Below are 14,433 nucleotides of genomic sequence, written 5' to 3' on the forward strand. Positions count from 1 at the left end.
ATCTCCATAGACTCTTAATTATGTGATTCTCCATTCCACAACCATTTTGATTCCTGTTACCAAAGCTTCATATTCAACAATGTTGTTGGTGCATGGAAATATCAATCTATAAGATTTTGGAATTGTGTGTCCTTCTGGAGTGATGAACAAGATGTTGGCACCTAATCCATGTTGTGTATAGGGTTCATCAAAGTACAGGATCCATTGCTTGGGTGTGATAGTGAGTACATCCATGTCTGGAAATTCCACCTGCAGTGGTTGTTGATCTAGTGGTGGTGCTTCTTCCAGTTGATCTGCAATTACATGTCCTTTGATAGCCCGATGTTTTGTGTATTGGATATCAAACTCACTGAGAATCATGACCCACTTAGCCAATCGTCCTGCAAGAGTTGCCTTGCTGAGTAAATACTTGAGAGGATCGATTTTTTCTACTATCTTGATTGTATGGGCTACCATATAATGACAGAACTTTTGAGAGGCGAACACTACTGCTAAGCAAGCCTTCTCAATGAATGTATAATTTAGCTCATATCTGTTCTAAGTCCTGCTAATGTAGTAAATAGATCATTCCTTGCCTTCTAGGTCTTCTTGTTCTAGCAGTGCCCCCAATGATACTTATGTTGTTGATAAATAGAGAATGAGTGGCTTACTTGCTATTGGTGGTACCAAAACTGGCGGATTCATCAAATATTGTTTGAGCTGGTGAAATGATTCTGCACACTTGTCTTCCCATCTGAAAGGTATATTCTTATGAAGCAGGTGATTGAATGGGAGACATTTATCTACTAGTTGAGCTATAAATCGCCTGAGGGATTGCAATCGTCCCTGCAAAGATCTGAGTTGGCTAATGTTCTTGGGTGGTGGCATTTCCATGATAGCCTGTACTTTTGTTGGATCTACTTCAATGCCCTTTTCTGATACAATGTAGCCCAATAGTTTGCCTGATGTGACCCCAAAGATACATTTCTTAGGGTTTAATCTGACCTTGAATTGCTCCAGTATTTGAAATATTTTATCTAATATGACAAGATGTTATGCTCAGGTGAATGATTTAGCCAACAAATCATCCACATAGTCCTTCATGAAGGTATGCATCATATCATGGAAGATTGTCATCATGGCTCTTTGATAAGTTGCCCCAGCATTTTTTAAGCCGAAAGGCATGACGTTCCAACAATATGTTTCCCATGGATAGGTGAACGCAGTTTTATCTTGATCCTCTGGAGATATCTTGATTTGATTATAGCCAGAGAAACCGTCCATTAATGATAACATTGCATGGCCTGCTATTAGATTCACAATTATGTCAATGTTGGGCAAAGGAAAGTCATCCTTCTAACATGTTGTTGGTTCCTTTTTATGTTGAACAACAAAATCAGCAACTAGTATAATCTTCAACCAAATTTTGAAAGGTAGCTAACCTCAACTATGATTTCAAAAGACTAACTGGACCAACTTAACAAGGATATTAATCCTTCTTCTCTTCAAGCTCTGCAAGGCCTAGGCATGTTTACTTGTGATGCACTTCAAATATAGTCTAAAAATCATACACAACATCACAATTAAAGCAGAAATCTTAGACACAGTTCAACAATAAGGAAAGTACTACAAACTAGCTACATTCACATTTGACTATCAACTACATTTGAGCTTGAGATAGGTGGGACATTTCAACTAGACAGTAAGTAAAGAAACATATTCTAATTTGATTTTAAATTGATGCAAATGAACTCTAACTGTAACAGATCAGTGCCTCATCCTGGGCATAGGGTCAATACAAATAACCACAAATGGAATCCAAGCTGCATATCAAATCCATTGAAAATATTTCCCTGTATTAATGCCTGGCATTAACACATTCTAAATTCATCAAAGGATCATACATATCCAAACATTAACCCAAATCCACAATTTCTGCTCATAGAATTTAAATCCCTTCTGTAAAGGATGCCTAAGAATAGGAATTAAACTCTCACTTTGAGAAGATAAACCCAAACTTCCTTGAAGATGGGATTTATTGAAATTGAAGAATGCCTGAAGACAATCCACTACACTACATGTATGCCTTACATATATGTGACCTGAAATTAAGAAACAATCTGCAAAATGTTTCTACTCCATGACAACAAAATAGGAACCTCAACTCTTACAACCAAGAAAATCAAAATGCATAAAACTGGAACCCTTTCCAAGACTTAGGAACTCTGAATTCTGGAGCCTTTTTCCAAAAATTCCGGAACCCTTACAAATGAGAAGAATTGAGAATATAAAGAAGAGGGAAAAGACCATATTTCATCAGAAATTGCCATGTGTCCTCTTTCCCCAACTGAAAAATTTTTCCTTCATCCTTCCCGCGTAAACTACTCTCCAAATATATGAGATTTGTTGAAACTAATTGAAGAACTGAATTCCTCATTTTGAAATCTTTCCAATGGTATATAATATGTCTATTTTTGGGCACAAAATACCCCTCGGGTGAATTAATCTCTCAATGTGGACCCATCATTTAAATTTTTGGATTTTACACTATAGTCAAGACTATATATTTAACTTTGATTTTTTTGTCCATCTTTTACTTGCACCCTGCCACGTGGCATCCTGTGATTCATTCATGGCACGACCTAGGATGAAACCTCACCTATCTGCCACTTCACCGCCTTCCGGACTACCACCTGTACGCCACTGGACTGCCACCTCATCGGGACTTGCCAGCTCACCTGCCACCTGGACCTGCCAGCTCATCGATCGCTGGTTTGCGAAGGGTAACTTTCATGCATCTTCGCTTTGCGACTCAGTGACCACCATGTGATCAACTCCAACTTGCTCACACGTTAACTCTCCTTTTTCTGCACATGCTTAGTTATTGTTTTGCAATGGGTAAGTGGTGTGCACCTTCTCTTTGTGAATTAGTGACAAGCGTTGATCGTCTATGACCCTGAAAACCCATTAACTTGCTCACCTCAAGAATTGTGCATGCATGCGTGGGGTCCACCTGGGCACAAAGCTTGTACTTGTGTCAAAAGCCTCAAAGCTTTGACACTATGGTTATGTGTGTTTTGGATTTAAATACTCAAATATCGCTCCACCCAGCCAATGTGGGATATATGGTTTTCCCTAGTTTATGCATTTTTTGAAGGTTTCTAAGAGCTTTTCTCTGCAAATTGCATTCGTTGAAGATTTAAAACACCTTTTCAACTGCCAATGGGATTTTGTGAAAGTTCAATAGCCACGTGAGGGAGAGGATTGGCTTCACTTGGTAATTGTATTTGCTGAAGTTTTCTATGTTAACGTTGCCCCTTTACATTATGCACAGGGAGGAGAACACTTGCAGAGGTCGTGGAATTTGGTCTACACCTGCCAATTGAATTTGGCTAAAGAGTCTTAATGCATTCTACCATTTGTCAATGACATTTGCTTTGAAATTTAATGGCCACGCAGGCAAGGAGAAGATTAGCTTCATGCCAATTGCAGTTGCAAGAATTTTTTTTATAAAACCCTTTCATCATATTGCAGAGAGGATATTTTCAAGGTCGTAGGACTTGGCAATACACCTACAGATGTATTTGTTTAAAGTTTAAAATGCCATTTACCATAGCATGGGAGGGTTGGTCTTTAAGCCTGCTAATTGCATTTTGTTGAAACTTCAATGCCTCCCAGATACCACGCACAACAAGGGAGGATTCAGGCATCAAATTTTCCAATTGCATAAGCCTAAAGGTTTCAATACTTCCCACACCTAACAATAGCATTTACCTGAAATTTAACTCCTACTCCAAAATGCCATTTCATCATTTTATCTGGCACGCAAGGCGGGTTTGGCTGGCATTTCACATGCCAATTACAATTGCTGGAAGTTTTTAAGAGTGTAATTCAGAGGGAAATGGGTTTAAACCTGCCATTGCATTTGCTAGAAATATTTTAAGCTTCGTGTTCAACTGCCACATTGGGGGAAGATGCTGGTTCTGAACTTACCAGCATACATTTGTTTGCAGTTTACTAAGGCCTTTTCAACGCCATATTCTGACATTAAATGACCATGATATCTGTAAGTGTCCATCTCCAGAATCTTAAGACCTGGAACATAGTGTCCTCGCTTGTAATATGCAGAGCATTTTGCTTCTCGCCATTCTGTTGTACCCATGCTATAATGATTATTCTCGCACACAAGAACTATAGGCAAGTTCCACAAAGTAGCCATATTAAGAGCTTCATAAAGTTGCCCCTGATTCATAGCACCATCACCACAAAGAGTAATTGATACTCCATCTACTTTTTCATATTTAAGGGCAAAGGCTAGAGCACATTCAAGCAGAATGTGTGCTCCAACAATTCCATAGACGACAAGTAAAATGAAGTCATCTCTCACCATCCAAGTGGCATATTGCAGTCTTCCTCTATTATTTATCCAGTCACAAGGATGAAATGAAATCTTCTCTCACCAAACCAAATTGCCAATTACAATCAAGCTGGTATTGATATGCATTACCATGAATTAAGAACATTTCGCCATAAAATTAATGCATGAGCATGAGCCAGGTCGGGCCCCAAAGTGGGCCCGACTAAAATAAATTTCGTTTTCATTCAACTAACCCTTGAAATGCCTCAAGAACCTTGAAAATACCTCTGGATTTGATCGCCACCATTTTTTGATCACTAAACTGAGTTTTGCAACTTTCAGACACTTGCGCCACATTTTCGCATTTAAACCCAAAGATGCAATTTTAAAACTGGTTAAAACACCTTTCTGGACTTCGCAAACTGACAGGCGTACTCTCTGATATATAAGAATTCACTCCGCCAAACCATTTCTCAAGATGAATCCCTGGTGAAGAAATATTAACAATCAAAGATGAGCATTTGGCTCTGTCAGCACTATGAACCTGATGAAATCAATGCGCAGGGACCTCAAAATGCCTTTCTTAAAAATATCAAACGATCTCCATAGAGCCCCAAATCTGGGGCATAAATACGTTGAAGTACAAAGAAGACTATGGAATGTTTAATTCGACCAAAAGGCTAACTGGGTGCAAATGGTGGATTCATGAAAATGGCCACTTAAAAAGATGTAGCAACGAAAATGCAGAAAACTAAATGAAGTGGCTCAAAAAATCATCTTGGAAAACTAGTCAAACGGATTCATAAAGACCTAAAACTTGGCATGGAGGTAAAATTATCTACATAAAATTCAATGCACTTTGAATTTTAGCATGACGATCAACTGGTCAAAAGATATAGGAGCTCGAAGTAGGCTACTTAATAAAATCTGCATTTGCACCTATGATGCACTTTTAGCTCACCCCTTGAAATGGGTACTTGATAAATTGATCCAAGATGAATTCTAAAAGTTGTAACACACTTCATAAGCCAAATGAAAGGTGTAGGACACATTTCCAAAGCCTTACCCTTTGATAATTAACTGGCTCCATTTTATCCTCTTTCTAACTAGGCCATCTGAATACTCAAATTTTATGAGTCCCAATAGTGGCTCTAACTGGGGATGGTTTATTGCAAGATCAACACAAGAATCTAGAATATTTGGTAGAGCAGACCACCCAAAAATAGATCACTTCTCCTCTTCTCAAAAATAGGGGTTCCTTATTCCACCCAAACAATAGGGCTCCTTATTGAAAACCACACAATTGAAGCAAAGCAACCGTACAAATATATGATTTATTTACATATGGCTCCTAGCCACCAAAGTTGAAACCAACTCTTTCCCTTATCAAAAATCTTATTCTCATCACTTAATAATGTAAACAATCTGAAGCAAACACTGGTCATCAGAGAAATGTTTGTATTATGACACACATCTTTCAACATGCTTTTCCAATTAGCATTATATGCTTACGCATCATGAGCATAATTTTGAACCTTACTTTCATGATCAACCACTGAAACATATCCATTCTTTTCATCATCTACTAAGTGCAATAAATCAACATCTTTAATATCCCATTCTTGAAAAAATGAACATACCTCTGGCTCAAGCATATAATTTGAAATAAAATTTGAACGTTCACTCATGTTCACATGAAAAATTTCAAGATGGGGTTCAAACACACTAGTAAGCAACCCATTACAAAAAACTTCATCCTGACACATGTCACTGTTGCATGGAATGATATTAGCATCATGGACTGGTTCATCATTTACAACATCTAGCTGATCAATTATTTATTCATACAAAGGGTTAGAAACCAAATGAAGAATCCCCTTATGAACATTGTGACAACAAAGTGGTTGGTCCATATCTATATCAACATTGAATAAAATATTAGAAAATTTACTAAAGATACCATCCATTCTATCATCATAATCATCTTCATCAGGCAAAGAAGAAATTGAAAGTGGGTTGGAACTATCTTCAGCAATCCATGTTTCACAACCACAAAATTTCATCCTATGACCATCATTTTGAGAATCAAGATAGTCATACTTATCTTGCCACAATTGATCTTCTTTACCAATAGAACACTTATCATCAGTCAAAGAATAAAGATGAATATCACCACCATTTACTTCATCTGATGAGTATCTAGCATGTTCACTTAAATTTTATGTCACAAAACTATCTGTTAGATTAGCATGTTGTTCATCAAGTGTACAAGCATTCAATTCATAGTCTTTTTTCTAAAAAATCCTCTTCACCATATTGCAGAAGGTTTTCATTCATAACTCTAAGGCTCTCCAACATTTGAACCTTCTTATCCACAACTTCAAGAGTTTTCCTAAGTTCTGCAATCTTCTACAATTGTGTTGCACTTTGTTGTTCAATGTGACATTCTTTAAAAAAAATTTCATCAATATGGACTGTATTTTCATTACAATCATGTGTATCATTAAAAATTTCTGAATTAATTGTGTGCACAAATTTCATATTAGAAAGATCATCAACATGATTATAAGAAGTGAAATCTGAAAATACTCTTACTTCATCTTCAACACAATTGACATTATCAATATCTATATGAGGATCAACCATTGTTTGCACCAAATAACTTTGATTTTCATTTGGAATTAAATTATCGGTGTTGTCAGCACAAGTATGAATACCAGAGATCTGAACATTACTTCTCACTTCACACTTAGTTGTAGCATTACAAACACTATGTCAGCGGACACCGGTAGATACAAGTCTTTTAGGAATGCCATATTTTAAATTTTTCTCTATGTCCATGACTGTCATAAATGCCTGATGCAATGTCTTTGGCTCTTTATCCCTCAACATGTAACTCATCTTACTTCCAAAGGCATCCAAATAAATCACTAAAGACACTTCATCATTCAGTTTATACCCTTGTGGGATCTCAACCAGTGCTTTGGAAAATCTAACATTGAAGGTTGGCACTAATTCATCTTCCTCAACTCTAATCTACATCAACTTCCTCAGCACATCATTAAAGTTTATTCTCTCAACAAATTGCTCAAGAAAAGATGCAACTAATTATTCCCATGAGGGAATAGAAGCTTCCTGCAAAAACGAGCACCAAATCTCAACATCCCCTTTCAAGCTCTACACAAACAACTTCATGCAAATATCCTCATGACAGATATCAAAGTCATTCATTAAATCAACAAAGTTTTACACATGCATTCTTGCTGATTGTAACTGGTCCCCATTAAACAATGGTAAAGGCTTCCTAATGTCACTTGGAATCTGATTCGGGTAACCAGGTATGCCATCAAAACAAAATGGCACATAACCTTTAATAGAGAAATTTCTACAACAATCCATTACTAACTGCAACCTTGCTTGAATACATTCACTATTTTCAACCAATAAAAAATTATTGCAGCTAGAGTCTACCTTCTCTATTATTCAAAATACTTCACACATACCTTTAAACTGACAGGAGCATGCAACCTAACTTATTCATTTTCCTTCTTAGTGCTGAAACTCACTTGGTAAGGAACAAAATTTCTTACATTTTTTAATACCAATTTTGGTAAATACCTGGATATTGCAGTTGTTGCTCTGACATTTGGTGAGATCTTTCTCAGATCTTCTAACATTATACATGAATCTTCATACAGAGTCACCACCTCCTTCATGGAGGAAAATATCTTCAATAAATTTCAGGGATCTTCAATCAACTCCAAGCATCTGCTAAATCTTTGCTATAAATTTACCAAATCTTATAAAACTTTTACAATTATGTACATTGGTATAGAGATCTTTCAAAGTCGCCACTCACTGCTGTGAGAATTTATAAAATCATTTATAAAACATGAACAAATCTGGACTTACACAAAGATAAAAGGATATCAGACTTTCAACACTTGGATAGGAATTAACTCTTATGACAAAAAGAAAACATTCTTGACTTCATACAGCACTACCAGGCAGATAACAACAGATCTAAAAATACTTTCAAATTTACAACACTTTTATGACTCTTTCCTCAAATGGACATGGCTAGACTCATGGATTTGACTTGACAAAATTTTTACATCTCTCCACTCCCCAGCAGAGTCGCCATTTTGTTGGTTCCTTTTTATGTTGAACAACAAAATCCGCAACCAGTATAATCTGCAACCAAATTGTGAAAGGTAGCTAACCTCAACTATGATTTCAAAAGACTAACTAGACCAGCTTAACAAGGATATTAATCCTTCTTCTCTTCAGGCTCTACAAGGCCTAGGCAGGTTTACCTGTGATGCACTTCAAATATAGTCTAAAACTCGCACACAACATCACCATTAAAGTAGAAATCTCGGACATAGCTCAGCAATAAGAAAAGTATTGCAAACTAGCTACATTCACATTTGACTCTCAACTACATTTGAGCTTGAGATAGATGGGACATTTCAACAGAACAGTAAGTAAAGAAACATATTCTGATTTGATTTTAAACTAATGCAAATGACCTCTAACTATAACAGATCAGTGCCTCATCCTGGGCATAGAGTCAATACAAATAACCACAAATGGAATCCAAGCTGCATATCAAATTCATTGAAAAGATTTATTATTGTCTGGCATTAACACATTCTAAATTCATCAAAGAATCATACATATCCAAACATTAACCCAAATCCACAATTTTTGCTCATAGAATTTAAATCCCTTCTATAAAGGATGCCTAAGAACAAGAATTACACTCTCACTTTGAGAAGATAAACCCAAACTTCCTTGAAGACTAAATTTATTGAAATTGAAGAATGTCTAAAGACAATCCACTACACTACATATATACCTTACATATATGTGACCTGAAACTAAGAAACAATCTGCAAAATGTATCTACTCCATGACAACAGATAGGAACCTCAACCCTTACAACCAAGAAAATCAAAATGCATAAAACTGGAACCCTTTCCAAGACTTAGGAACTTAGAACTCTAGAGCCTTTTTCCAAAAATTCTAGAACCCTTACAAATGAGAAGAATTGAGAATATAAAGAAGAGGGAAAAGACTACATTTCATAAAAAATTGCCATATGTCCTCTTTCCCCAACTGAAAAATATTTCCTTCATCCTTCCCGTGGAAACTGCTCTAAAAATATCTGAGATCTATTGAAACTAATTGCACAACTGAAATCCTCATTCTGAGAGATTTCCAACGGTATATATGTCTATGTTTGGGCAAAAAATACCCCTAAGGCGAATTAACTTTGATTAATATATATGTCTATGTTTGGGCAAAAAATACTATAGTCAGGACTATATATTTAACTTTGATTTTTCTGTCCATTTTTTGACCTGCGCCCTACCACGTGGCATCCTGTGATTTGTTTGTGGCACCAAATGGGATGACACCTCACCTATCTACCACTTGTCTACCACTTCACCATCTTGCGGACTGCCACCTCATCGAGACCAACCAGCTCACCTGCCACCCAGACCTGCCAACTCATTGATCACTAGTTCGCGAAGGGTAACTTTCATACATCTTCGCTATGTGACTCAGTGACCACCATCTGATCGACTCCAACTTGCTCACCTGTTAACTTGCCTTTTTTTGCACGTGCTTAGTCATTGTTTCATGATGGATAACTGGCATACACCTTTTCTTTGTGAATCAACGATAATTGTTGATCATCCTCGAACCTACAAACTCGTTAACTCGCCCTTCTACTACAAAACTCACTCACCTTGAGAATCATGCACACATGTGTGGGGTCCACCTGGGCTCCAAGCTTGCACTTGTGTCAAAAGCCTCAAGGCTTTGACACTATGGTTATGTGTGTTTTTTAATTTAAATACTCAAATATCGCTCTGCCTAGCCAATGTGGGATATATGGTTTTGTCTGGTTTCTGCATTTTTTGAAGGTTTCTGAGAGCTTTTCTCTGCAGATTGCATTCGCTGAAGATTTAAAATGCCTTTTCAACTGCCAATAGGATTTCCTGAAAGTTGAATAGTCACATGAGGGAGAGGGTTGGCTTCACCTGGTAATTGTATTTGTTGAAGTTTTCTATGTTAACCTTGCCCCTTTACATTATGCATAGGGAGGAGAACACTTGCAGAGGTCATGGGATTTGGTCTACACCTACCAATTGAATTTGGCTGAAGAGTCTTAATGCCTTCTACCACCTACCAATGCCATTTGCTTTGAAATTTAATGGCCACGCAGGGAAGGAGAAGATTGGCTTCATGCCAATTACAGTTGCAGGAAAAAAATTATAAAACCCTTTCATCATATTGCAGAGAGGATATTGGCAAGATCGTGGGACTTGGCTATACACCTACATATGCATTTGTTTAATGTTTAAAACACCATTTACCATAGCGTGGGAGGGCTGGGCTTTAAGCCTGTTAATTGCATTTTGTTGAAACTTCAATGCCTCCCAAATACCATGCACAACAGGGGAGGATTTAGGCATCAAATTCGCCAATTGCATAAGCCTAAAGGTTTCAATACTTCCCACACCTAACAATAGCATTTTCTTGAAATTTAACTCTGGCTCCAAAATGCCATTTCATCATTTTATCTAGCACGTAGGGGGGTTTGACTGGCATTTCACATGCCAATTACAATTGCTGGAAGTTTTTAAGAGTGCCATTCAAAGGGAAATGGGTTTAAACTTGCCATTGCATTTGCTAGAAATCTTTTAAGCTTCATGTTCAACTGCCACATTGGGGGAAGATCCTAGTTCTGAACTTGCCAACATATATTTGTTTGCAGTTTACTAAAGCCTTTTCAATGTCATGTTCTTACATTGAATGACCATGATATCTGTAAGTGTCCATCTCCTGAATCTTAAGACCTAGAACATAGTGTCCTTGCTTGTAATATGCAGAGCATTTTGCTACTCGCCATTCTATTGTACCCATCCCATAATGATTATTCTTGCACACAAGAACTACAGGCAAGTTCCACAAAACAGCCATATTAAGAGCTTCATAAAGTTGCCCTTGATTTGCAGCACCATCACCACAAAGAGTAATCGATACTCCATCTACTTTTTCATATTTAGGGGCAAAGGCCAGACCACATTCAAGCGAAATGTGTGCTCCAAAAATTCCATAGATGACAAGTAAAATGAAGTCACCTCTCACCATCCAACTGGTGAATTGCAGTCTTCCTTTGTTCTTTATCCAGTCACAAGGATCAAATGAAATCTTCTCTCACCAAACCAAATTGCCAATTACAATCGAGTTGTTATTGATATGTATTACCATGAATTAAGAATATTTTGCCATAAAATTAATGCACGAGAGTGAGCCAGGTCGGGCCCCAAAGTGGGCCCGACTAAAAATATTTTCATTTTCATTCAACTGACCCTTGAAATACCTCAGGAATCTTGAACATACCTCTAGAGTTTATCGGCACCATTTTTTTATCACTGAACTGAGTTTTGCAACTTTCAGATGCTTGCACCACATTTTCGTATTTAAACCCAAAGATGCAAATTTAAAACTGGTCAAAACACCTTTCTGGACTTCACAAACTGACAAGCATACTGTCTGATATATAAGAATTCACTCCGCCAAACTGTTTCTCAAGATGAATCCTGGGTGAAGAAATACTAACGGTCAAAGATGACCATTTGGCTCTGTCAGCACTATGAACCTCATGAAATCAATGCACAGGGACCTCAAAATGCCTTTCTTAAAAATATCAAACAATCTTCATAGACCCCCAAATATGGGGCATAAATACCTTGAAGTACAAATAAGACTGCTGAATGTTTAATTCGGCCAAAAGGCTGACTGGGTGCAAATGGTAGGTTCATGAAAATAGCCACTTGAAAAGATATAGCAATGAAAATGTAGAAAACTGAATGAAGTGACTCAAGAAATCATCTTGGAAAATGGATCAAACAGATTCATAAAGATCTGAAATTTGGCATGGAGGCATAGTTATATGCATACAATTCAATGCACTTATAATTTTAGCATGACGATCAACTGGTCAAAAGATATTGGAGCTTGAAGTAGGCTGCTTAATAAAATCTACATTTGCACCTATGATGCACTTTCAGCTCACCCCTTGAAATGCGTACTTGATAAATTGATCCAAGCTGAATTCTGAAAGTTCTAACATGCTGCATAGGCCAAATGAAAGGTGTAGGACATATTTCCCAAGCCTTACCCTTTGATAATTAACTGGCTCCATTTTACCCTCTTTCTAACTAGGTCATCTGAATGAGGTTAGGTGCCTTTCTAAGAATGAAATAGCAAAAATTCGAAATGGGCCTCTCAAAATACTCAAATTTTATGAGTCCCAACACATTCCTTTTTGACGTCTCTAAAATCTGTGCATATTTTGATGCTTTTGTCAGGTTTTGAAACTGGTACAATGTTTGAGATCCATTCAACATAGTATGTAGGTCAGATGAATCTGACGTCTAATAACTTCTTTAGTTCTTCTTTGACCAATAATGCCACATGTGGATTCACTTTTCTTAATTTCTGCTTGACCGACTTAGCTCCTGGAGAGATGGATAAGTGATGCATGAACAGGTTCAGATCTGTTCCAGGCATATTAGCATAAGACCAAGCAAAATTGGTTTTCTTTTCCTTGAAGAGTTTGATAAAATATGGTTGTTCCTCTTCTGTGAGTGATTCTGCTAGGTGTATGGTTTTGACTGCTACTTTAGTACCGATGTTTATGGATTGAGTTGGCTCAATCAATATTAGTGACCTTTCTTGATAATGTTCAGGAAGAGTGTCAAGTCTCCCACCTTTAGGTGTCTCAAAAAAAAATTCACCTACAGATGCATCCTTTATTTTTACTTTTTTGTGATCTAATACTGCCATTGACTAGTTTTCAATATTAGATCCTTTGTTTATTTCATTTTTGTGATTGAGAGATTTGGCACTCCCTTGATTGCAGATATTGTCATTTTGTTCACTGGTAGAGCACGTTTCTCAGTTGACTGAACATAGATACTGGACATTGGATTCATCATCTGAGAATATTGGTATATCATGGTGTTTAGGTTCTTCCCAGTCTATGAGATCGGGATATACGAGCGGTAAGGAGTCATTTAGTGGGTTGAGATCAGTCATGGTAAGTGTCATGATAGAGTCATTGTTCTAGTAGTTTGGAATACTGATTAGGTCTATGATATTGTTAAGGTCTTCGATGTATCCTTGTTCATATTGACGTTGCTCATTCTCACTAGCCTCATAGATATGTCATGGTCCAAATTCAAGTGGTCAAGATTATGAGCCTTGTCCCTCCTAAGAAAGGGATGTGTATGAGTGGATGGTATCTACCTCAATGTCCACAGTAATATCTAAACAACTACCCCACTCATATTCATTAGAATTAGTTTCAGAATTGATGTCCTTGATTATTTCATTGCTTCTAACAGGCATTTTGTATGGTGAGAAAAGGTCTCTGATAATTGACACCAATTTCGTAGCTTTTTCTGATTTGAAATTGGAGCCTGCTTGTGATCTTTGCATTTGTTCATACACTATTTCTCTTTGGTGAGTAGTAATTTCTTTAGGTGGTGGCTCCACCTCGGTTTGATCAGATTCTTGCACATGATGTACTTTCTTATAAGAGTCTTCTTCCCTTTGAATGACCAGTTCTTCTTATCATTTCTCATTTTCTTGATGTTCTTTCTCTTTCCTTATTGTTTATGCTACTTGATGTAGTGCCTCTTGCCATGAGTCTTCATTATATTTTTTCTTTGCTCTCCACTGAGGATTTTCCTAGTGATTTTTCTTCTGCCTAGGCAGTACATGTTGTCCATATCCAAGTCTTTTTTTGTCTCTTGCAAATTGTGAAGGAGGTTGCAAGGGTTCTATAATGCCTTCTTGGATCTTGTCAATAGGTCCTTTGTCATTGTATCCTATTTGTTGCATGATCTGGAACCCTTTTCCATATTGTTGTGTTGGTACTGTCACTTCTATGGTAGTTGCTCTGACTTCTCCTTCATCCTTATATAGACAACTAAGGATGTCTTTCTCTTCTGATTCATCGGCCAGTGTGACCAACTAGATAAATTTGCCATCAAACTTGGTGATGGGCTATG

The 14,433-nt window shown here is 37.2% G+C and overlaps 2 protein-coding genes across 2 annotated transcripts; both read right to left on the bottom strand.

Moving 5' to 3' along the window:
• Positions 1–2,634: 2,634 nt before the first annotated feature.
• LOC131046318 (pyruvate dehydrogenase E1 component subunit alpha-2, mitochondrial-like) lies at positions 2,635–4,369 on the bottom strand. Its single transcript, XM_057980025.2, has 3 exons — positions 3,973–4,369; positions 3,591–3,736; positions 2,635–2,730 (listed from the first exon to the last, which is right to left on the bottom strand). Exons 1-3 carry the CDS (start codon positions 4,367–4,369, stop codon positions 2,635–2,637), a joined length of 639 nt encoding a protein of 212 aa, XP_057836008.2.
• A 6,786-nt stretch (positions 4,370–11,155) lies between these two features.
• LOC131859780 (pyruvate dehydrogenase E1 component subunit alpha-2, mitochondrial-like) lies at positions 11,156–11,503 on the bottom strand. The gene has a single exon (XM_059213836.1). It carries the CDS (start codon positions 11,501–11,503, stop codon positions 11,156–11,158), a length of 348 nt encoding a protein of 115 aa, XP_059069819.1.
• Between the last annotated feature and the right edge of the window lie 2,930 nt (positions 11,504–14,433).

The sequence above is a fragment of the Cryptomeria japonica genome, chromosome 2 (assembly GCF_030272615.1).
Source record: "Cryptomeria japonica chromosome 2, Sugi_1.0, whole genome shotgun sequence".
NCBI lineage: Eukaryota > Viridiplantae > Streptophyta > Pinopsida > Cupressales > Cupressaceae > Cryptomeria > Cryptomeria japonica.